This window comes from Nyctereutes procyonoides, unplaced genomic scaffold (genome assembly GCF_905146905.1).
Source record: "Nyctereutes procyonoides isolate TBG_1078 unplaced genomic scaffold, NYPRO_anot_genome, whole genome shotgun sequence".
Lineage (NCBI taxonomy): Eukaryota > Metazoa > Chordata > Mammalia > Carnivora > Canidae > Nyctereutes > Nyctereutes procyonoides.
In genome coordinates, this window is record NW_026575047.1 from 32,943,357 (window position 1) to 32,968,588 (window position 25,232).

At 45.8% G+C, this 25,232-nt stretch overlaps 1 protein-coding gene across 4 annotated transcripts in view; it reads right to left on the reverse strand.

Moving 5' to 3' along the window:
* TBC1D14 (TBC1 domain family member 14) overlaps positions 1-25,232 on the reverse strand; it is a 107,960-nt gene that overhangs the window by 56,673 nt on the left and 26,055 nt on the right. For 2 of the 4 annotated variants that reach the window (XM_055326292.1, XM_055326293.1), the window contains exon 3: positions 2,173-2,293. In XM_055326292.1, the coding sequence (XP_055182267.1) occupies positions 2,173-2,293 (121 nt within the window). Of the gene's footprint in view, positions 1-2,172; positions 2,294-9,564; positions 9,586-11,054; positions 11,235-25,232 lie in introns of those variants that run through there. The other 2 variants (XM_055326295.1, XM_055326294.1) reach the window with 2 other exon arrangements.

Sequence of the window (25,232 nt, forward strand, 5' to 3'; positions counted from 1 at the left end):
GGGCCTTGGCAGACCAGGGGGGGAGGCATGGGATGAGAGATCAGAGGGCCAGAGACACAAAGCATGAGCAAATAGGACACAGGCAAGATCATATGACTCATGCAGGTACAATTACATCCTTTATTATTGATGGTTGAAGCCAGATGGTCCTCTTCTCTGCAATACTGTGTTACCACATAATTAGTGGACCTAGTCATTTCAGTTCACAAAAATCCTTTAGGTTCAAGAACATGATCCATGTTCCCCTTTATAAAAAAAAAAAAAGGTATGACAAAGATAATAAAGAAATTCAAGCACGATGCAAGTGATATTAAGAGTCATGTGAAAATCTAGTATAATGATTACTTTTTTCAAACTGTGGATTTCTTTAAAAATTCTTTAACAGCTTGGCTCTTTAGTTTTTAAGAAATTTATAGATGAGCTTTGCATACAAACTCATCACCTTTTAATTGTATGCTACTGCAATAGTAGCCTACACAATAAGTGGTTCAAATTCAAAATATAACAATCTATAAAAACAAATTCCAACACTAATGTACTTTTTGAGACTCCTGGGCCCAGACAACAGCTATGGGGAATGTTGGACAACATTCAGAACACCATTAGTTTGCCAAGGCAGAAAAACATGAAATGGGACAGATCCACCATGCTGTTCAAGCCAGACCCCTAGCATGTGCTCACCGCCTCACCACACACACTGCACCCACATATCCAACATGTCTAGAACTCAAAGGGGCTATCTTCTGCAACCCACAGCAACTGTATCACCTGGCCAGACCCCACTTTACTCCTCTGGACTAGGCCAACAGATACATTCTTGCCAAGGGGACTGCTCAATCCTTACATAAGTAAAACTCTCCAGGAGTTCCCCCAAGCCTTCAGGTCAGAGACAGGTTCCAGGCCCAGCACATCACCCAGGCCCCATGAATGGCCCCTCCCACTTCTCCCTGGGCTCGTGCTGTACACTGCCCCCTCAGCACAGGTGGCTATCACTTTCTCCTGCCCCTTCCTTGCACAGGGACAGAGGAGCAGTGAGGGCCCTGGGGTAGGTTCCAGCTGTGCACAAGTCACTCAGCCTGTGTCATCTTTGGTAAAATGACGATAATAGTACCTTCTTTAGAAGGCTGTTACAAGCTTTAAATGAACTAGAAACCCAAGTGCTGACTCACATGAAACTGGCACAGAGTAATCACTGAGTTCATGATCCCCTGTGGTTATTATCTTTGCCACACCTGTGAACTCAACCTTCCGTGCAGCCTGGCCCAGCAGGCCCTGCCCCCAACCACACACACCTGTAGGGCTCCTTTCCCTACCTGCCTTAGAATCCTCTGAAACAAGGTACTGTGGTCGGTTCTCTAAGCCCAGCACCACACGGGAGGCCTGGCACTTAGTAGGTCCTCAAAAGTATTCAGTGAACAACTGTCAATGAATACAAAACAGAGGCTGAAGGAATCAGCCTGCTGGAGGGCATTGTCATGGCACTGGGCCAAGAGCAATCTGTGACGATGGCTGGGGCTCAGAGCCCAGGGGAGAATGCAGGTGGGAACTGGGCTTCCGAAGCCACAGATCCCCCTGGCCTCACTAAGTCTATGCATGAGCCTTCTATGAAAAACTGAGCACATGCCTCCAGCTATTGGCATCACTCCATGCATGGGGAGCGAGACAGCCCAGTGGTGATAATACCATCGGAGCTGCCTGACCTCTGAACCTCATGCCCTGCCCCCCACGGACAAGTGGGAAGCTTCTGAGCCCGCAAGGGGAAGGGAGACATACTACAGCCAGGGTGAACAATGGCCCTTGCATTCCTGGCCAAATCAGCACTGGAAGAATTAAGCTCCAGGAAACCCATGGTATCAGAGAGGGAGAGTGCTTTAATAAGGAACACAATTAATAAAAATGTGACAATAAACACATCTGCAACTATTATTGGAAAAACTGATTAAGTGAAGTTACAAAGATCTGAAGCCAGCTCTCTCCTGTACATATGCGGTGAGCTAAAAGAAAAGGAAAAGGTTAAAGTCATCAACTTTCTCAAGGAAGGCTTACATTTTTAGAACTTGGCATGCAGATCAACACAGTTTTCCAATCTCAAAGCCTCCACAAAGGTCATTTTTACAAGGTTCACAAATATATGCTGCACAGCATATTTCTGTGTTTTTGTATCTCGTATACCTTTTGTATTTTCTTTGAATCTTTCTGAGTATTCTCTCGAAGTGGTACTTTTCCAAATAACTTCCATCCCAAGTCATTTTGTTTGTCAAGTCTTGCATTCTGTTTTCTAGCAAGCAAATTCCTATAGGAAGAAAATAAGAGGGTTAGGGAACTTCTGGGTATTCGTAGAAGCACCAGGACTGCCGAGTCACTCTCTAATGAAAACAAGTGGACTTTCCTCTGAGAGAACAATGTGATGAACCACAAGCTTTAATTCTTCAGACCTGATTTTCATATAAGACACAGAGGATAAGCCCCCAAACCACAAATAAAATTTTTGTCGTTCAGCTGTAACATGTACAAAGTCTACAATTCAGAGTAAGGAAATACTTTATATTACAACAAAGTATTTCAGGAAAAGTGAGCTTTAAAGACAGACCGAACTGAATTGAAACTCTGACCCAACCACTCACTAGCTGTGTAACTTTGACCAGTACATTTACTTTTCTGAGCCTTAGTTTATGTTTAATAAGGGTCTTTGTAGGAATTAAAATTACAGATACACAATCAGTGTTTAAAAAATAAGAGTTGCTGGGGTGCCTGGGGACACTCAGTCCCTTGAGCATCCAACTCTTGATTTCGGCTCAGGTCATGATTTCAGGGTCGTTGGCCCTGAGCCCCATATTAGGCTCTACACTCAGCACAGAGGCTGCTTGAGATTCTCTCTCCCTCTCTCTCCTCACTGCTGTTCTCTAAATAAATAAATAAATAAAATCTTAAAAAGTTATTTTAATAACCTCTAGTTCAGTTTAAGTTATCTATACGGTAAAAATCTACATAAGCTATTTATAAAGAGTCTCCGCGTACCATGAAATGAAAGCTACTCAGGAGATAAGTCACGAGGTCTTCCTTCCCAATAACATGTAAACAAAGGTCCCAAATAACACAAATAAATCCCAAATGGTAGAACAAAATAAACTACACTTTGGAATGTATGTGTTGGTGCTTGCATTAAAAACAAATGGTTTCCAGGGCTCATTGGAAAGTATAAAATGAACCCACAGCATCTCCTCTGCTAGAAAGTAAGAAAGTACTCAAAAAAATATGAGGACATGCTTAAAGGAAACAGTAGCCAGCTGGAAACAAGGACTCCCACTGGCTAAATCTAGAACAATCTAACCATCAAAAGAAATAAGGAGGGCAAGGGATTATAATCCATTGAATGAAACAAAAATCCAAGAGCCCATACAGATACGAGCAGACACAAATAAACATAGGAGGGAAAGCTTTAGAATGCAGCCTAACAAGCCCTGGAAGACAAATGGAGGTAGGAAAAGACCAGTGGACACTCAACCAAGTAGCTGACAGCTGGATGAGGAAGAGAATTTGCACATAGTTTGAAAGCACCTCCCACAAATTCCTTATTACAAAGGTAAACCTCCTTGGGCAAGTGCTCAGAGTTGAGATTCTCTATCCCTGCTCAAACCAGGCAGTCAGTCTTATTTCCTCAGAGTTGGCACAGTACATCCATGGCAGCTACAGGTAGATGGACTGTCACAGAAGATTCCTGAAAAACTGATGAAATGTGAACACAGACCATGGACTTGGAAAGAACACGAGATTAATGTTAAATATCCTGATCTTCGTAACTGAACAGTGACTATGTAAGGGAATGCCTTTGTTCTTAGGAAAAATATACTGATATTTCCAACTGGCTCTTCTAATGCTTCAAAGAAATACTTAAATACTTATTTGCTTCCATGGTATACATACCATAGTCACAGAACAGATAAAACACATAAAGTGAGACATAAACTGGGTAAAAAATACACAGAAGTTCCCTGTGTTTTTCTTGCAACTTTTCAATGCATTTGAAATCCTATCGAAATCAAGTTATAAAAACTTTCAAAAAGGGAAACAGTTGCACTGTATTTTTCCTTTCTCTTCTGTTGTGATTATAATAGAATCCATTTCAGAGCCCAAGGCGATTCAAGCACCTCACAAGCACCTTTGTGAGAAGTAAACTCAGAGCTGTGCCCAGGCCCAACCTGCTTAACATCTACAACTTAGCCATTGGTGGAAGACATGCAGCTCAACCCTAGCTAAAGCCAGAGGTGCCCAGAAGGGTACTACTAAGGGCTTGGGCACCCAGAATTCAGTTCACTGACAGTCTACGTTGGCTAAAGATGCATTGGCTATGGGGAAGGCAACTGGGCTTAAGGGACAAGAGGTGAGGACCCCAGCTGCATCTGGAAGGGGTGGGGCCCAGGGTGAGGAGCACACCTCCTGGTTAACTCCGACCCTGTTCTGGAGAGCCACGAGTGGCGGGGTGGGAGGCCTAGAGGGGTCAGGAATGGAACAGAGAGGCGCACAGAAGAGACTGGGTGATCTGTGAGCCGGGAGACAGAGTGGAACTCAGTGCTAGTCACAGAAACAGCCAGCGGGAGAAGCAGCAGGAGAAACAGAAGCCTTGCATTTCCATCCCTGCTGAGTACTTGTGAGTCTGTACAGATACAGTGCAGACAGCACTCATTAAAGATCGTGACACAGGACAGGCCATGACTTTGGAAAGGCTTGGGAAAGGTATCCATGGTGGTACTATTTGTTGTGGATGAGAGGCAGAGTAGTCCTGAATGGACAGAAAGTCTCCAGCCTCTGGCTTCCCTTCCAGGTTGGTGGGTCACTGGAAGACTGACATGAAGCTGGCTGCAGGGCCCAGAAGGCCAGGTAGAGCCAAGCAACTGCCTCTGCCCATCCCGTGCCCCAACCCCACTTCCGAGGCCAGTGCATGGATGGCGCAGGGAGAGCCCAGAAGCCCTGAACCCATTACAATCCTTCATGAGCCTCGCCCCAGGAGTACCCCACAGGTAGGAAGCTCTCACAACAACCCACCAGGTGCATTCATCCAGGGCCTCAACTATACTTAACAAAACAAGGAGTCTTATTTGCTCAGAAACCGTCTCTCCTCAGGTTAGCGCCAAAGCTCTCACCTGATTTGGCAAGGGTCTGGCCCCACTGTCCAGCCCTCCTCCCTGTGTCTCTCTGGGTCTGCAGACAGCCGGTCACACCCCACATATGCTTACCCCTCCCTTTCTTCAGGTGTCTCTCAGGCATAGGACCATGATCCATCAAGCCCTGGGCCCCTGAAGAACTCCCACTGCATCTGCCACAATGCTCCAGAAATCTTTCCTCCATATAGGGGGCAGGACCATCTTCTGAAAGCACAGACGCTTCGCACCAGCCCTGTCCCCCAAATCCCCTCCACGGCTTCCACCTGTTTATGGCACCAGTGCTGATCCCCCTACCCTCAATGTGCTCCTGAAAGAGGAGACATGAGTGCTGACCTCACAGATGTGTTTCGAGGGTCAAACAAGGCTAAGGACCTCACAGGCCTGGCCCGCTGCCTCATGCACACACTCGGTTCACGGGAACAGTTACTGTTGTCCCATCACCACGCGGGGGCTTCTCCACTAGGGGACTGACCACCTGATCCTCCACCTAATCCCCTTCAGCTGAGCCAGCACTCTGCACCCTGAAGGCATCAGAGGGACCTGGGGATAGAGGCCAGGTTAATGGGAATGGTGGGCTGAAGGAAGGTGACCCAGGAGGCACAGGCCCCACCAAGGATCTGATGATAAGGCCTATCCAGATGCATTTTACATCAATGCTCAAGAGGCCTTGGGAAACACACTTTGGGGTGGTTGATGACTAAGTCACACCCAATGTCAAGGATAAAGAATAATCCTCAGAGCCTGAGGGAGGCAAAGACCCTTGGGCAGGAAAAAGGAGTCAGGGTTTCACTGGGGTCCTCACCCCTGGCTTGCAAAATAATTCTTTTCAATAGGTAACAACTCAGAGGAAGAGCTATGGGAAAAAACGACAAAGTTTTTTAGCATTTTCCCAATGCTAAAAATAATGGTGTGTTCATTTCTGCCCAGCAGCTCTCTTGTGAGCTGTGGGGCACCATGCCACAGGTAAAGTGCATCGTCAGAATCACAGTAAGATCAGACATGAACGCATTCAACTACATGCGTTTAATGGGACAAAATGGCCCATCAGCACCTGGTCCTCACCAAGAACAGTCGAGCAGGGTTTTTGCACAGACCCTGGCCACAGCTCCCTTGCTTCCACCTCTTCCACACTGTGAGCCACAGGCTTGTCCAGTTCACCCCTAGAGGCAGGAAGGACAAGGGGCAAAGCAGGGCTGAGTGAGGAAACCTCAACACCCCTTGCCTCCTGACAAAAGGTCAGGCCTGCACCGCCCAGGACAGGGCCACCAGCCACATGTGCTGCCGAACACAGTAAAAATATGCCAGTCACCTTGCTGAAATATGCCCACTAGAACAAAATGGTTTGGGCTTTTTAAAAATATTTTATTTATTTGAGAGAGAGCGTACGAGAGAGAAAGAAAAAGAGAGAGAGTGAGAGAGAGAGCAGGGGGAGAAGCAGGGAGCCTGCCGTGACCTGAGCCAAAGGCAGACGCTTAACCAACTGAGCCACCCAGGTGTCTCTAAAACAAATTGTTTAAAATGCCACAAAAAGGGGAACCTAGGTGGCTCAGCAGTTGAGCGTCTGCCTTTGGCTCAGAGCATGATCCTGGAGTCTTGAGATCGGGTCCTGAATCGGGCTTCCTGCATGGAGCCTGCTTCTCCCTCTGCCTGTGTCTCTGCCTCTCTCTCTCTGTGTCTCTCATGAATAAATAATTTTTTTTTAAAAGTCACAAAAAGATTGAAAAAAACCCAAGGGTTCATGACACATCCATATGCAGCATTAAGAAGGGTCGGGGCACTTTTTTGAAAGACTATGGAGCTCCTGTTATCAAAGGAGAAAAGCAAGGTGTATACCAGGTAGAGCATGTCATGCAAGACGTGCATCTGCCTGCCTGTACAGGCACAACCTACTGCTGGGAGAAGACAGAAACGTTATTTCCTGCTTCTGCAATGTTTACTGGGTAGCACAGGGCACAAAGGAAAATTTTCACCATATATTCCATTGTACTTTTTGGATTCTGTACCATGCAAATGCATGACCTATTGAAAAAACTTAATATAAAAGCCATTGCTGAATTAGGAATTTCTGCCCATAAGAAATGAAGTGAGGGATACCTGACCAGCTCAGTCAGCGGTGCGTGACTTGATCTTAGGGTTGTGAGTGCAAGCCTCATATTGGGCATAGAGATTACTTTAGAAATATAAATAAATTGAGGTACCAGGTGACGTAGTCAGTTGAGCATCTGACTCTTGGCTTCAGCTCAGGTCATGATCTCAGGGTCATGAGATCAAGCTCCACATCAGACTCCATGCTGAGTGGTGTCTGTTTCAGATTCTCTTTCCCTCTGCCTCTGTTCCTCTTCCTGCTCTCTCTCAAACAAATCTTAAATAAATAAAGTGCTTCAGCATCACCCCTACCCCCATCTTTCAAATCAGTAAGACTTCATCAAACCCCAAAACAGCACCTGGTTTTTCTAAAAGTCTCTAACAACACCAGGTGACAAGTTCCAGGAGCCCCTGTTGTGTTGGGTAGAAAATGCCTTAATAAGCAAAAAACTGAAGAGAAAATGAAAATGTTCAGTGATGCTCTACAGGTATTAAAAAATTAAACCTTTTGGGAGAGAGAAGTGAAAACCTATGGAGAGCCACACCTGTGAAGGCAACCGGTTGCTCAGCCCACCCGACTTACACAACAGCTCTGTTGGGGTTAGTGCCTGCCCACACTGTACTTCAGAGCGCCAGGCACTGAGCTGGAAGCAGTGGCCATGTGAGACTGGGGACAGTGTCCCAAGATAAATGACCTTCGAGTTGGGCAAGTTCCCAGGATCATCCACCAGGGACTCAAACCTGGGCCTTCCAGACCTCCCCAGCATAGGTCCACCTCCTCCCATACAAATGAGGATGGCGGGCCCCACACTCCAGAGGAGCACAGAGCCAGCACTGTGGTTTAACAAGGCAGTGCAAATATGTCCCTGTCCACTCCCAAGCCTACAAGCAAGCAAAGCTGCAAGGACAAGGTTGGGGGATGGGGGGAGGAATGTGAAAGAATGGTAAAAAGACAGCGATGATCAAGTGGCCCCAGGCTGACCTACTGTCCCATCACATCACTATAGCTACCCTTGCTCCAGCAACCACAGGCAGAGGCAGAACGGCAGCCTTCCCACTGAGAGGCTCCCAAACCGTTCTGAACTCCTACAGTTCTAATTAGGGCTTCCCATCCTATCCTCTATCCATCACAGAAGCAGCAGTTGCCCGGAGCCTCATGTTCTCCATCTGTAAACGGAGATGACAAATCTACCTGCAGCCACTGTGAAGATTCAATGAAAGAGCACCGAAACCATCAAGGCAGGTGTGTGTGCAGGGGCCATGCTCCACCTGGTCCCTCCACTGTTCACACTCCAGTATACCTGCCATTGCAGCAGGCCCCCCAACTGTCTGCAGGGCCAGATCCAGTCGTTTTAGGGGACCTTAAAGCTTATTCACTTTGGGGAATCCTCAAAAATGAAAATGATGTTTAATTATGAAAACAAAGTTAGGCACAATTCCAACATTGATGCTTTGCCTTTTGAAACTAAAACCATGTGCTTCCACACAATGACACTCCAGGAAGGACTTCTACCCAAAGTTCCAGCTCTCCGTTTTTTGACAAGAGACAGTATAGTCCAAGGATGGACCCCCTTTCTTCTTAAAATGGGGTGGGTTTGAGGTTGTTACTTTCATCCCGTCCCCACTAACTTAATTCTCAGACGTTACTGAAGTCAAAATAAGGTGATTCCAGGAGCAATCTAAAATTCTAGCTGACAACAAAAGATTACGTACTGGATCTGGGTCCCTATGCTAGGATATTTCAAAGCACCTGAAGTATGTGCTGAGGGTAGCACTTAGAGCAAGCACCCTACATAGAGCTAGCACTCCAGTGTATCTCAAATTAAGAACTATCAACTTGGGGCAGCCCGGGTGGCTCACAGGTTTAGTGCCGCCTGATTTAGCCCAGGGCCTGGTCCTGGAGACCTGGGATCGAGTCCCACGTCGAGCTCTCTGTGTGGAGCCTGTTTCTCCCTCTGTGTCTCTGCTTCTCTCTGTGCGTCTCTCATGAATAAATAAATAAATCTTAAAAAAAAAAGAATTATCAACTTGTTACTTTATGTGCTTTCATCACCAGAATGTAATGTGTATGTGAATCCTGTCTTCTATTTACTGCAGGGCCTCTAGCATCTAGAACAGTTCTTGGCATTTAAAGGAAAACACATTTATTTAATGCATGCTTTTTGGAGGAATTTTCAGAAAGATCACATGAGAATTATTCCTGTATATTTAAAAAAGAGGAAGCCAGGATTCAGAGAGGTTGGGGTGTCCCACCCAGAGACACAGAGGTAAGCAAAAAAAGAACCAAGACCTGGGCCCAAGGACCCAGGACTACTACCTGGCAGCTGGCAGGACCGTCCCAGAAGGCAGAGGGCAGCTGGAGTAGAAGGATGCAATCCTCCCTGACCCGGTAGAGCAGGTTCCACAAGCCACAGACATTCATCAGGGATTTCTCAAAACTTATTGGAATCTTGGAATATAAACCCCCAAAGTCCTCCTCCTTCAACACCATACATTGGAACCCTTACTTGTAATTTAGTAATAGTTTCCTGGGGATTCTCGCTCTTTCCCTCCTTTGTCTAATTAACAAATGAGACATTCCAAAGTCATTCCGAAGTCATCAGAAATATACTAAAACATGTAGCATTCAGTTCCGAGTGGAACAGATGGGCATCTTTTCCACTGTTCTCTGAGCCAAAGCCACCTTTCACAGAGCACCTGCCAGCTGCCTTGTACTGCATCAGGCACTTCCCATGTGTTCTATGTGAGAGATGAAACTTAGCACAGGAGTTCTTGCTGCTGTGTCATCACACGAAAGCACCACCCAGGCCTGAACCCTACCAAAAGGGTGTTAAGAGTCGACACTGCACAGATGGGAAACTGAGTCTTGGTGAGGTTAAGGAATTTGCTCCTTTGCTCCTGAAGGGACATTAAATCCTGGCACTCCTCTGGGGAAGAGAAAGCAAAAATCTTGAATGATTTTTCTAAAGGCTATTTTCTTAGGTATTTCTTTTCAGATCTCCACCCCTCAGAAAGTGGCACACTCCACTGCCATACACATTGACACCAGGCTTCTGACTCTGCTCTGAAAACCCCAGAGGAAAAGGCTAGCCCACTCAGCTGTCACAGAAACACAAAACACAAAACCGCATTCTACAAAGCCGGCCTCCTGCATGACAAAACCCCCTCTCCTACAGGGAACATGAGGCAAGTAAGACACACACTGAGATGTTATTACTGTGAGCAAACAGCAGGCTCAAAATTCCTTCTACACACAATTAAAAGTACCCAAGAGGGACGCCTGGGTGCCTCAGCCTTAGGCTCAGGTCATGATCTCAGGGTCCTGGGATGGGGTCAGACTCCTTGCTAGCAAGGAGTCTGCTTCTCCCTCTGCCTCTGCCCCTCCACCCCTGGTACTCTCTAATAAATAAAATCTTAAAAATACAAGTATCCAAGAGCTAGAAATACTTGGTGTCTCCCTTCCTTCAGATATTACCCAAGTAGCAACTGATGCTAAAAAGTTGATCCCTAAAAATAGAGGAAACAGTCAACACAAGGGAGCACAGTGAGCATCAGATACCATATGTATAAAAGCACAGGCCCCAAGAGCTCCCGGCACATGCAGACCCTTGCTGGAGACACGGGACCACTCCCAGTGTAAACTGAGGAATATCCAAAAAAAAACAACTCTACCCCAAGGAGGCAGAAGATTGCTGAACCACACTAAAACATACACACATAGCAAAAACCAAGCTCCAGTGAGGTCTCCAATTACAAAACCAAGAAAGGCAAGCCTGCAACCACAAACCTGCCCATCATTTGACAAACCTGTCCATTAACAGGAGCGCAGGGGAGACAGCCATGGTGTCTCCTGTAGCCACACAGCTCTGAAAGGCCAGCCCCAGAAGGACGGGCTCTCCCTGTGCCACATTCTTGGCGCTGGAGCCACAGGCCCGGGGAGGCACCACAGGCACCCTACAGGCCCTGCTCCACACAGTCCCCAAGGTTAGGGCACGCAGGAGGGGCGGCCCAGCTGGAAAGGCAAGGGGTGGGGCAGGGAGGGTTCTGACTCCTAACTAGTCACACGGAGGGAGGAGGGCAGGCAGCCAGGGAAGCACAGCCTGTGTGACCCGGTTCCGGTTCCGGGTTCCCAGCACGGCCCTTCCCCCGCATCTCTGCACAGACCCAGAGCCACGCCTTGCCAGCCAGGGTGGGCTAACTAGCCACGAAACCCACAGGCACTTCTGACGGAAGAATGAAGCAAAATCTCATTTGGAGCAACGTCTCCTGCATGTCAGACATGGCACTTTGGGAAGAAGCAATCAAGTATTTATGAGTCCAGACACTGTCACATAAATCCCTGGCAAAAGACTTGCATTACAACCATCACTGGAGGGGATCCCTGGGTGGCTCAGCGGTTTGGCGCCTGCCTTTGGCCCAGGGCGCGATCCTGGGGTCCTGGGATCGAGTCCTGCGTCGGGCTCCGGGCATGGAGCCTGCTTCTCCCTCTGCCTGTGTCTCTGCCTCTCTCTCTATGTCTATCATGCATAAAAATAAATAAATCTTTAAAAAAAAAAAAAAAGAACCATCACTGGAGGATTCTCTCACCTTCATGACTTCAAATACCGTTAAATAGAAAAAAGGGCAAGATCTAACTAACAACTTCAAGGTCAACAAAAATGACCTAATGTAAACCCACAAGAAGTTCCTATAGGTCAGCTCTCCCTTAGGACGTCACTAGCGCATCTTTCAATCATGTGTCAACAACTAGCCCATGGCAAAACAATCGTCCACACGCCCCAGCCTGAGTCCTCTAACAATCAGCTCTGGGTATGTGTTCACAACTGCACAGGACACATCTGACCACAGAAAGTCAATAGGTGGCCATCTCTGGCAAGAGGAGCTGGTGAGGGCCGAAGAGAGAAATTCTACTTCAGCTTTACAAATTTCTGTATTGCTTTAAAAAAAGAGCATGTATTACTTTTGCAATTCAAAAGAAAAAAGAAGATCATGATATCTAAGTGACAACACAGCACAGGAACAATACCAGGCACCTAGTCAGCCAGGCTCTGGGACTGGTCAACAGAATCCTGGCCCCAGCACAGCTGATGCTGGACAGGTGCTGACTAATGAATGTACTCTGGCACCACGGATCCCAAAGCAGGTACCTGGGCTAGAGGCCGCCTCACCTGGGAAGGGGCAAAAAACACAAATTCTTGAATCCTGCCCAGGCCAAGTGAAGCAGCCCAGGGGGCAAGGCCAGCAAGCACTGAATGAGTCCTCCAGGGGCTCTGATGCTCACTCAAGTTTGAGAAGGGCTGTGCTGGCTACATCTATGCCCTCAAAATTCCTGCTGTTTTTTTTTAATAAATTAATTTTTTATTGGTGTTCAATTTACCAGCATACAGAATAACACCCAGTGCTCATCCTGTCAAGTGTCCCCCTCAGTGCCCGTCACCCATTCACCCCCACCCCCCGCCCTCCTCCCCTTCCACCACCCCTAGTTCATTTCCCAGAGTTAGGAGTCTTTATGTTCTGTCTCCCTTTCTGATATTTCCCACACATTTCTTCTCCCTTCCCTTATATTCCCTTTCACTATGGAGCCTCGGTGTCCATCGAAAGATGAATGGATAAAGAAGATGTGGTTTATGTATACAATGGAATATTCCTCAGCCATTAGAAACGACAAATACCCACCATTTGCTTCAACGTGGATGGAACTGGAGGGTATTATGCTGAGTGAAGTAAGTCAATCGGAGAAGGACAGTGTATGTTCTCATTCATTTGGGGAATATAAATTCCTGCTATCTTGCTTAAAACTTCTTGTCACTTCCTCCTACCCGAAAAGTCAGGGCCCCATTTCCTGCTGTAGCACACCTGCAGCTCCAGGTAGGGCTAGAGTTACTGATGGTTCTTCCAGTGGCTGCAGGGCAGTCAAGCCCTCCCACACCTTGTTCCCCCTCCACCTCTCTCGGGACACATGGTGCTCTCCCATGCTGGCAACCTGCAGCCTCATGTTGCATCCCTCCAAATTCTTCTTCAACTTACACCATTCAAGTTTTTTTTTTTTAATTTTATTTATTTATGATAGTTACACAGAGAGAGAGAGAGAGAGAGAGAGAGGCAGAGACATAGGCAGAGGGAGAAGCAGGCTCCATGCACCTGGAGCCCGACGTGGGATTCAATCCTGGGTCTCCAGGATCACGCCCTGGGCCAAAGGCAGGCGCCAAACCGCTGCGCCACCCAGGGATCCCCAGCATTCAAGTTTTAGCCATTATACCTCAGCAAAAAAAAATCCAAAAAGATCTATATTTTAAAAACCCACAAAGAACACACAGGTAGAAATGGCCTCACTAGTGAATTCTTCCAAATATTTAAGGAAGAAATACACAGACTCTTTCAGAGAACAAGCCTCTTATTCTTCCCCTCGACTCTGCAAGGAAATCTATTATTAGGTCATTCAATAAAAATATTTACAGGCATTATTCGCCAAGAAAAAAATGTACTCAACTAGGACTTTCTGAGGCCCCTATGAGGATCACGTGAGATTGTGTGTCTGTCTGTATTTTAAAAATTCCCTTGTGAAGCCTTTTTATTACTTTTTTTAAAAGTTCATATAAAATAGGGACGCCAGAGTGGCTCAGTTGGTTAAGCGTCTGACTTAGCTCAGCTCAGATCTTAATCTCAGGATCATGATTTCAAGCCCCACATTGGGCTTCATGCTGGGCAGGGAGCCTACATATATACATAGATTTCATATACAATAAAATTTAGTCCTTTGGCATAGATTTCTGTAAGTTGTAACATACTGGTAGGTTCATTCAACCACTAGAGAAAAATCTTATAGAAACTTGGAGAAATAGGGATCCCTGAGTGGCTCAGCAGTTTAGCTCCTGCCTTCAGCCCAGGGTGTGATCCTGGAGTCACAGGATCGGGTCCCACATCGGGCTCCCTGCATGGAGCCTGCTTCTCCCTTTGCCTGTGTCTCTGCCTCAATCTCTCTCTGTGTCTCTCATGAATAAATAAATAAAATCTTAAAGAAAAAGAAACTTGGAGAAATAGAAAGCAGAACATGCAACCCATTTTAGAAACCCAGCATAATCCTGAGGAGGACATTAGAGGAAAGGAAAGTTACAGGTCACACACTTATGAATACAAACAGAAAATACACTTGAGTGGATCAGCGGTTGAGCGCCTGTCTTTGGCCCAGGGTCAGAGTCCCGGCCCCAGCACAGCTGATGCTGGACAGGTGCTGACTAATGAATATATTCTGGCACCACAGATCCCAAAGCAGGGTACCCGGGCTAGAGGCCGCCTCACCTGGGAAGGGGCAAGAAACACAAATTCTTGAATCCTGCCCTGTAGAAATTAACTGAATTTCTAGCAAACATTTATAAAATGGAATCTGGAGTCCTGGGATCGGGTCCCACATCGGGCTCCCTGCTTCTCTCTCTCTGCCTATGTCTCTGTCTCTCTCTCTCTCTCTGTGTCTCTCATGAATAAATAAATTAAATCATTAAAAAGAAAAAGAAAAGAAAACTCATAAAAGATTAGCAAACCAAATCAACAATAAGTATAAAAGGATGATATATCACAAATGAGTTGGGATTTTTTTCTAAGAAAACAAAGTTAGCTTACTTAACATTAGAAAAATACAGTGTTTTGGTTGTTGTTTTTTTTTTAAGATTTTTTTTTTCCATTCATGAGAGACAGAGAGAGAGGCAATGACATAGGCAGAGGGAGAAGCAGGCTCCTGCGAGGAGCCCAACGCGATACTTGATCCCAGGACCCCGGGATCACACCCTGACCCGAAGGCAGACACTCAACCGCTGAGCCACCTAGATGTCCTGAAAAATACAGTGTTATTTACCACACAAAATAAAGGACATATAATCATCAACAGATACAGAAAAAAAGCATTTGATAAAATGCAACACTCATGATTTTTTTAAATCATAAAACCAGGAACCAAAAGGAACTTTCTTAATCTGATAAAAAGTATCTAATAATAAATAAGGTGTCTCCTAAGAGGGATCCTACAGCAAACAGCACACTCATTGGGGAAATGGTAACAGCTTTCCAAGAGACCCAAGACCAAGACAAGGATTTCTGCCAACACAACTTCAAGTCACCATTGCCTGGGAGTTGCTGGCCATGCAATAAGGCAAGAAAACAAAATGAAAAGTGTAAGAACTGGAAGAGGTAAACCTCATCCACATGACAGCATATCTTCTACAAAGAAAATCCAGAAGAATCCAAAGATAAACTATTAGAATTATTGAATTTAGCAAGACCACAGGATTCAAGTTCTATATACAAAATTAACTGAATTTCTAGCAAACATTTATAAAATGGAATCTGTAAAACCATCAAAATTAACAATTACCTTGGAATAAATTAAATGAAAGAAACACAAAGACCTTCACATAAAAAAAAAACTATAAAATATTGTGGGGAAATTAAAGAAAACCTAAATAAATAGAAGAAAATGCCACATTCAAAGATCTGAAGTCTTCATATAGTAAAAAAATAATCAATGAATTCAATGTAATTACAAACAAAACTACAGATTTTTTTGTAGTAATTGACAAGTTGATTGTAAAATTTATACAGAAATGAAAACTACCTAGAAGAATCAAAATAAAGAAGAACAAAGAAGTAGAAGGGCTTACTCTATGAGATATCAAGACCTATTATAAGCTATTAATAGTGAAAAACGGAACATATATAGTCACCTGATTAATTTCAAAGGTTCAGTGAGCAGGATGATCTTTACAGTAAATAAACATTAAGCACTACCTCATACTATACACAAAATTAATTCCAATAGATCATGGATCCAGTGGCAAAACAAAACTTCTGGAAGGGAACAAAGAATTTCTTAAACAGGATACAAAAGGCACTAATCATAAAAAAGAAAAGATCCTAAAAACCAGAATTTATTACAATTAAGAACTTTTGAGGGCAGCCCGGGTGGCTCAGTGGTTTAGCGCCGCCTTCAGCCCCAGGTGTGATCCTGGAGACCCAGGATCGAGTCTCGCATCGGGCTCCCTGCATGGAGCCTGCTTCTGCCTCTGCCTTGTGTCTCTGCCTCTCTCTCTGTGTGTCTCTCATGAACAAATAAATAAAATCTTAAAAAAAAAGTACTTTTGTTAAGAAAGCAAAAAACATTAAGACAATGAAAAAGTAAGCCATAGTGTTGAATATATTCGCAATACGTCCATCTCACAAAGGACTCTTCTCTTGCATATATAAAGTATGCCAACAAGTCAGTGAGACAACTGTAGATACTTCGCCAAAGATTCCAAATGGTCAATAAGATTTGAAGAGGTGCACCAAATCATCAGTCATCAAGGAAATGAAAATGAAAATCAGGTACCCTTTACCCTATCACCAGAATGGCAAAAGCAAACAAAAGGCTAACCAATCCAAACTTTGGAGAAGATGTATAGCACCCAGAATCCTCGTGTTGCTAGAAATATGAACAATCACTCTGTAGTACAAACACACTGGAAACCACTCAGCAGCATCTACTGAAGCAGACTAAGCAATCCCCCCACGCAGGGATCCATATATCACAACACACGTGCAGAGTATTGTGATTAGCGTTCTCCCCATTTTTCAAACTCTGAACAAACCCAATGTCAACCTGTAGAGAACATGCAGTGGTGTATCTGTACATCTGAAACTATAAATAATGAAGTAAGTGAATACTGCTGCTGCAGAGCAACCAGCCAGGTGAATGTCACACGAATGGCAAAGCAAGCCAGACACAAAAGTATATGCTGTATGACTCCAGTTATCTAAAGTTAAAACAAACACACACTAATCTATGGTGACAGAAGTCGGAACAGCAGATGCCCTTGGGGAGTGAGATTCTGACAGGGAAGGCACAGGACGGAGACTACTAGGGGTGTAGGTAATACTCTCCACAGGGCCGATGCGGGAGTGTGCTTCCTTTGTACATGTCACCCTGCACCCCCCTCCAGTCACCGCCAGCTCAGCTCCCACCCCTGTCCTCCAGAGCCTCTCTGGCTGATGAACCTCCTCCTCATCACACCTCTCGAGAGCACTCTCACACTCATCTTGGGCAGCGGGCTGGGGAATCCTATCTTAGTCGTCATTTCCGGCTGTGCTGGAGGCCAAGGCACAGCCTATTTGGCCCTTGTATTCCCAGGGCCTGGCAGAAAATCTGCTGGCTAGGAGGCACCACAGGTAACTCATTAACTAACCCTGGCTGGCACCCCAGCCTTGTGCCTCTCACTGCTAAGTCACTGAGTCCAAAACAAGACCCAATGCTCTCCTATGTCACACGAGCTCCTTGAGGCCTCCTTCAAACGCTCTTTAACAGCTAAGCACAGAGGCAGAAGTTCCACAGGACTCGTTCTCTAACATCAGCTCAGGCCAGAAAAGGCAGGGAGAAAACGCCTGTACAATGTCACACACAATGCTACTTTCCTAAGGGGAAAAATACCAATTGATTTTTAATCTCCAACTGAAAAGTGGGGAAAAGAAGGAAAGAAGAGCTGCCTGTAAGCGTCACAGAGCAGGAGCTGCCTAACGAATAGCGAGAGTTGAAAGGTGGGGTGAATGGCTCCATCCTTTCCCCCTTTTTTAAAAGATATTATTTACTCAGAGACACAGAGAGAGGTGCAGAGACATAGGCAGAGGGAGAAGCAGGCTCCCTGCGGGGAGCCCGATGTGGGACTCGATCCCAGGACCCTGGGATCACTACCTGAGCCGAAGGCAGACGCTCAAGCACTGAGCCACCCAGGTGCCCCAAGTCCATCCTTTCCATTTTAGGGACCTTAAGGAATAAGATTCAACCAAAGGCACAGAGAGCATGTATGAGACTCAGTGTCAGGCAGACCTGGGCTCAAATGCCAGCTTCCTGGAAAGCTGTCTGACTTGAGTAAGAAATGAACCACTCTCAGTCTTCCCACCTGCTGAACAGAGTCCCTACCCTCCAGTTACCAGGTATGGGACCATAAAGTATGCTTTTAAAGCAAACCCAGGGTGATTTATTCACCACACAGGGCCAAGGTTCTCACCTCACTCAACCTCATTCAATCCTAATCCTAGGCATACGCATTATTTTTTCATTCATCAAATACATGTGGAGCACACTACGTCCTGGGCACGATGCCAAGAGTACACTGAATGTGATCACTAACGACCAGACACAGGCCCTCAACCTCCCAAGGCTCAGGCGTGATTTTCCTTGTCTTAAAGATGGCCAGGTTCAGAGCTATCACCTTGCCTAAGGTCACACAATAAACCGAAGGGCTCAGATTTGGCCTCAAACGCATACCTTTCACTGGTGGTTCTCAATCTTGGCTGCATGCTCGAACTACCCAGGGAGCTTTTAAAAATTCCTAATGCCTAAGTCTCACCCCAAATAAACGAAAACTTATCTCTGAAGGTGGGGCCTGGACACTAATTTCTTTTCTTGGTTTTCCGGACAATTCTCTTGTGCAGCAAAAGTGGCGAGAACTTTGCTCTTTAACTAATAAATGTTTCCCTTCCTTGTTTCTTTAGTTGATACTTTATATGAATTTGAGATTAGCCTCTTTCCAGCAGCTTCTGAAAAAAGTGAATTACTATCTTTCAGATTTTGCCTTAAACTACTTCAACAATTGTTAAGTCACAAAAGCAAAACCACACTGTAAACACCTGCCTTATAAAGTGAGCTCTTCTAGTATCTTCCAGGCTCTTCTTTCTACTGATCCAGGCAGTAGGGAAATTTTCCTAACCCAGGTGGCTTTCAGAGCTCACCTGAATGTGCCCTCTCCCTCCACTGCAGCAAATCTAGGCCATGCTCCTGGAAGCCAGCCAGCCAGCCGATCCCTATCTTCTCAAATATGGAAAATGCCAGGCCTAGAGCAAGGCACAAAGCAGGCTGTATCCCTGCGGATTAAAAAAAGCCACTCTTACATGCAATTCTAGGAACAGGAGTCCACACTGCACAAGTGGACAAAACCAAGCCACATCTGCTAACGTTCCAGGCTGTCCCATTGGTCTGGGGGTGCCAAGAAGGCTTCAGAGAAGAAGAGTTAGTGAGACGGGGCCTCAAAGATGTGCAGAAATGGACCAAGGTGACATGCAGCAGAGGGGAGGGGGGTATCTTAGGCAAAAGCAGGAAAGTGTGAGCCAGCAGTGCTGGGCTCAGGGTGAGTTTCATGAGCCCAAGCAAGGGGACCAGCAGGAGGAGAACAGAAAACCACAAGCATCTCTTCATTCTGTAGACCGCAGTACCCAGGAAGACAAATCCTCCCAACATCAATTCATAGTAACCTGTAGCCAGAGCTATGACAAATTCTAACAGCCCATCAGTCCTCATTGAGACTATCTTCATTCATAAAACAGAGGCTGGCTTTTCACTGCCAGTAAAGTCACACCATGGTCAGAGAGCACTAGGGTGTTCACATCCATGATAGTGGATAGCAGGTCAGAACTGACCCAGGGGTAAGGACAGCGGTCACAGAAACAAGAAGCACTTATGGGAATCTGTCCTAGGAAATCATAGGAATAGCAAATAACACAAGCTGACATGCACACCAGTCATTTTATCATCCAAAAGCAGGAACAAAATCGATTTCCGTTTTTTTTCTTTTTTTTTAAGAATAAATTTATTTTTTATTGGTGTTCAATTTGCCAACATACAGAATAACACCCAGTGCTCATCCCGTCAAGTGCAAAATCCATTTCCTTATTGTTGGATCGGTAAATGATTCACTGCATGAAATACCACAAGGACATTAATAAACATGTGAATACTTTCTAATTATGCAGGGAAATGTCTTCTAGAAGTAAAAATGAGGATACAAAACTGTAGAACAGCATACATTTTTAGGTTTAAAATTCATAAAAAGTCTTTAAGGAAATAAGGTAGGAAGGAAAAACTGGTAGTAGGTATAAAGTAGAAAGGGCAAAAATAGAAGGATGAACATAAAAAACCCAAAATTTTCCTGTATATTTTTAAACAAAGAGCAACTTTAAGAAAACATGTGTTTAAAAAAAAAAAAAGTTTATCATCCTTAAAAAAAAAAAAAGAAACCCAAAAAACAAAAAACACCAAAAATCTCTCAGAACATTCCAGCTTTGCGGACACCACAGGTATGGATGCTGCACACATAATCCAAAACCTACACAACTGTGTGACCTGACATGGGAGACTAAACTGTTGGGAGAGTCTTTTCCCTATATCTATGAAATAATAAAACTGAAAAAAAAAATTTAGATTTAAAAGTATATCAGAAGGCAGCCCCGGTGGCTCAGGGGTTTAGGACCGCCTTCAGCCCAGGGCATGATCCTGGAGACCCAGGATCAAGTCCCACGTCCGGCTCCCTGCATGGAGCCTGCTTCTCCCTCTGCCTGTGTCTCTGCCTCTCTCTCTCTCTCTCTCTCTCTCTCTCTCTCTCTCTCTCTCTCTGTGTGTGTGTGTCTCTCATGAATAAATAAAATTTTTTAAAAAAATTTTTAAATAAAATAAAAGTATATCAGATTTTTTTACTTTTTAAAATTTATAGTCTACTATCATTCACTTCAGATTATTTACTGTACTTCTAATTGTCTGTACCAGCTAGGAAAACAAGGAATAATATGTGGCCCTTGCCTTCAAGAAGCTCAGTCGAGGCAGTGGCAAGGCTGTCAATGCTGTCTCAGAAGTCCAAAGACTGTGGGATCCAAATGAAGGCCCTGGAAGGGGCTGCAGTGATTGGAGAAGGCTTCCTAGAGGAGGTATCACATAAGTGAAACCCTAAAGGGCAAACAGAAGTTTGCCAGGCAGAAGGAGGAGAATGGGCCAAGGTGCAGAGACAAGACACAGCTGGTTCAGAGAATTCTAAGTATGGCTACAGCACAAAATGGAAGCTGGAGGTCTAAGAGGTAGGCAGGGGTGCACCCAGAATGCTCCTTATGCCGCAACAAGTAGTTTGGTGTTTCTCCTGCATGGGGTGGGAACTACCATTTAGGCAAGAGAATAACAATGCATTCAACTCATCAACTCCAGGCATTTAATTCTCATGAAGGGGGAGGGGTGGTGGTAAAGAAAAATGATCCCGAAAAATGGCCCATGCTCCCAGCTATTCACCAAACCCACTTCCTCATGTGCTGGGCACTGGCCCCATTTCCCAACCTCCCTGATAGGTGGGCTTGGCCATGTGACCAAGTTCGACCCAAAACACTGCCAGCGGCGCCACATGTACCTGGCCCAGAAAAATCCCCCACCTGGCCCCTTCCTGAGCTCTCCCCTTCCGGGCTTGATGCAGAGGCACCCACAGACCTTAGGGAGCAACCACCAGAGCCCCAAGATGGCAAGACCCTGGGAGGGCACGAGCCACAGATGAACTTCCATCGTGCCTGTGCCACCACACAGATTTTGTTATATAGAAGTGACAATTGCACAAGTAAATACACATCCACATGTTTTCTCCACCAACTCTGACCACTACTCAATTTCTTCTGCTTTAAAAATACCCATTTTCAAAGGAACTTCTAAAAGGACTAAAACCCACCAATAAAAATTAATTTATTAAAAAAAAAAAGAAAATGTTAACTATAAAGAAAAAAATAAAATAAAATAAAATAAAAGGACTAAAACCCATTCATTCTGGGATAAGGACTCCTCGGGCGCTAGGACGAAGGCTCGCCCAGCAGCCAATGTCCTTGTCTGCTTGGCCTCTCGGCCGCTTCTCCCTCCCTAGGCCAGGTTCCCCCTCCATGTCTGCAGTACTCTCGGGTATCTCCCCTCCTGGAGGGAAATGGGTCTCATACCCAAAGCTGAAACCTAAAGGAGGTTAGGACTTAAATAAAATCTTAAAAAAAAAAAAAACAACGAGGGTTTGGATTTATTTATTCTTGAGAGACACAGAGAGAGGCAGCGACACGGGCAGAGGGAGAAGCAGGCTCCAAGCAGGAGCCCAATGTGGGAGTTGACCCCGGAATTCCAGGATCATGTCCTGAGCCAAAGGCAGGCGCTCTACTACTGAGTCACCCAGGCATCCCCAAACCATCATTTTCGAACTCCTGCAGACATGTGCTACTCCTTGAACACTGTGTGCCCAGAGCCTGAATTTGAAAAGCCTCTGGCTAGAAGCAAAGAGGAATTAACAGGAAAACCGGACCATTGCAGGCCCCAAACGCCTCTTAGGCAAATCTGGATGACTCATGACTCTTCCATTTACAGAACCTTACCGGAATCCTGCGATAAACCACAACTACTCACAACAAAGAATCAGCAAAACTGAAATCAAAACAACTCTCAGTTACAAACTCTGCTCACTTACCATCAACAGGAACTAGCTGATTTGATGTGGCAATCTAGTAAGATCTGTATGCACACAAAAAATACAGAGTGCAGAAGAGAATTTAATGTTCCCTATGCCAAATATTCAGTGTCCCACCAGCAAAATAAATATACAAACACTTTACAACAGGCGCCAATAGGTAAAAAACAGAACAAGACAGCTTTCATTGTTGTTATTCTGTGAACATTTTTTAAGTAGAACAGATTTTACTTTTGCCCAATTGGGCAAAAGATTAATTGTAAGCAGAAGTAGCTGGTGGCTGGAGAACTGCTCTGCAGGAACAGGGCTGCCTGCGGGTTCACTGTTGTGCTCCCACAAAGTGTCTGGCATTTCCTACTGAATCACCCCTCCCAGGGTCAGCCTGACTATAAAAAACCTCACCGAGGACAAAAAGAACCTCACCAGACATAGACATCTGGGGGGATCCCTAGGTGGCGCAGCGGTTTGGCGCCTGCCTTTGGCCCAGGGCGCGATCCTGGAGACCCGGATCGAATCCCACATCGGGCTCCCGGTGCATGGAGCCTGCTTCTCCCTCTGCCTGTGTCTCTGCCTCTCTCTCTCTCTCTCTCTCTCTCTGTGACTATCATAAATAAATAAAAATTAAAAAAAAAAAAACATAGACATCTGGGAGTTCCCATAAAGACACAGCATATGATTTCCCCATAATGCCAGAGCACAGAGGGTGCTGCATAAACTCGGAAATCCTGCACAAAACACATACATTCTTCTTTCTCCCACTCCCCAAAACTAAACTACCTTGCTTACAGGTGTGAAAAAAAATGTTTAAGGACGTATTTATTTTAGAGAGAGAAAAGGAGAGTGAGTGCAGTAGGAGAGGGGAGGAGGCAGACAGAAACTTAAGCAGACTCAGAGCAAAGCATAGAGCCTGACGTGGGGCTCAAACTCATAGCCCTGAGATCACAACCTGACTCACCCACTTAACTGGCTGTGCCCCACAGGCATGAAATTTCTATGAGCACCAGCACCTGCCAGAAATCAGGGCAGAAATGCTACAGAGAAACCAGTACAGCCTGCAAGGTTTATCAGGAACACGATCTGGCTCTCCAACAGGACATAAGCAGATGTGCAGGCCGAAAAAGTTTTCTCAGTTCAGTTCATGCCACTCCTTTAAAAAAAAAAAAAAAAAAAAAAAAGATTTTATTTATTTATTCACGAGAGACAGAGAGAGGCAGAGACACAGGCAGAGGGAGAAGCAGGCTCCCTGCAGGGAGCCTGATGCAGGACTTGATCCCAGGACCCCGGGATCCATCCTGGGCTGAAGGCAGATGCTCAACCACTGAGCCACCCAGGCGTCCCAGGTCACGCCACTTCTGACAGCAACCGCCCCTAACACCCCACAGTGAAGATGTCTGCCCTCCCCATCTGAGACAGATGGGAATTTCAATGTCTGCACCCAACAAGAAGTGGCTGAGCTTTAAAGGTTTCTTTCCTCAAACAGAGAGAAGTCTTCTAACCCACCCAAGGGAAGGACAACAGGTCATCAGACCCAACTGGGACACAGAACATTTTCGTGTTCCCCTAGGTTCACATCCAGTACAGAACAGGAAAGCCGAGCTGGTAGCCAGTTCTCACTTGAGTCATCAATCACAAAAAGGAAGTCAGTCAATCTCGTTCCCTCTTCAGGACTGATTAAATCCTTAGTTTATTGGTTTTCCCTTTTCTGCTGCTCAGCTCCTGGACAGGTTGGCCCTTACTAGCATTCACTAACTCGTTTGCTCATTCAAGCAAAAAGCAGGAAAGAGATCCTTGATAAATTCTAGTGAGGTCACAGCACATCAATCACCATGCCAAGCACTCTGCACGCTCTGCCTTGTTATCGCCATTTCAGAGCTAAGAAACCAAGGAAAATAGAGCCACATGCCCAGCCACCTGCCAGAAGGGCAAGACAGATCACTGCCCTCTCTGAACGCCCTTCGAGTCCTTGGTCTCCAGGCTAGAGGCACCACAGGACGCCTCAGGTGGAGCCCCTCCACCTCCACTGTGTACAGTTCCCCAGATACTGAAATGTGCCCTAGAACTCAGAGGCAATGTGAGACAGGACCTTGAGTGGGATTCTCAACACCCTGCAAGGCAGCTGTCGGCCCTCCCCACTGGGCCTGCCTTACTCACATGCCACCTTGCCTCAGCCTCCTGCCCTCTCCCAGGGGTCCCAGCGGATGGTTCTTTCTGCAGGCTTCCCTCGGCTTCATGCACTTCATATCGGATTCGCTTCTTTCACAACCACCATGCGCTGCTTTAATACATCCCCACAAGAACAAAGGCTAAAAATTAAATCGCAGATTGCCACCCTGACTGGCCACTACTACCAAACAGAACTTCCCACAAGGTTGCAAAAGCACAAATCTGAGCTCTTCAATGAGGTGGCCCCTGGGCACAAGAATGTGGCTTCTGCGGCTGAGGAGTGAGATTTTCAACTTTAATCCAGTCTAAATTGCCGTGCATGGCTAGCAGCTAACACATTGGACAGCACAGGCAGCAATCATGCCCCAATCTAAGACCCCAGATGAAGGAACAGGTGACACCCAAGCACACAGAAGGTACCATGGGACCAGGGGCACGAGCCTACTGGTTTCTGCTTCTCAAGGAGGCTGGGACCCCCGTGGCCTACCATGCCTCACTCCTCTTCTGACACCCTGCGATTATTTCTCCCTACCACCTAAAGCCTGACACATGCAGC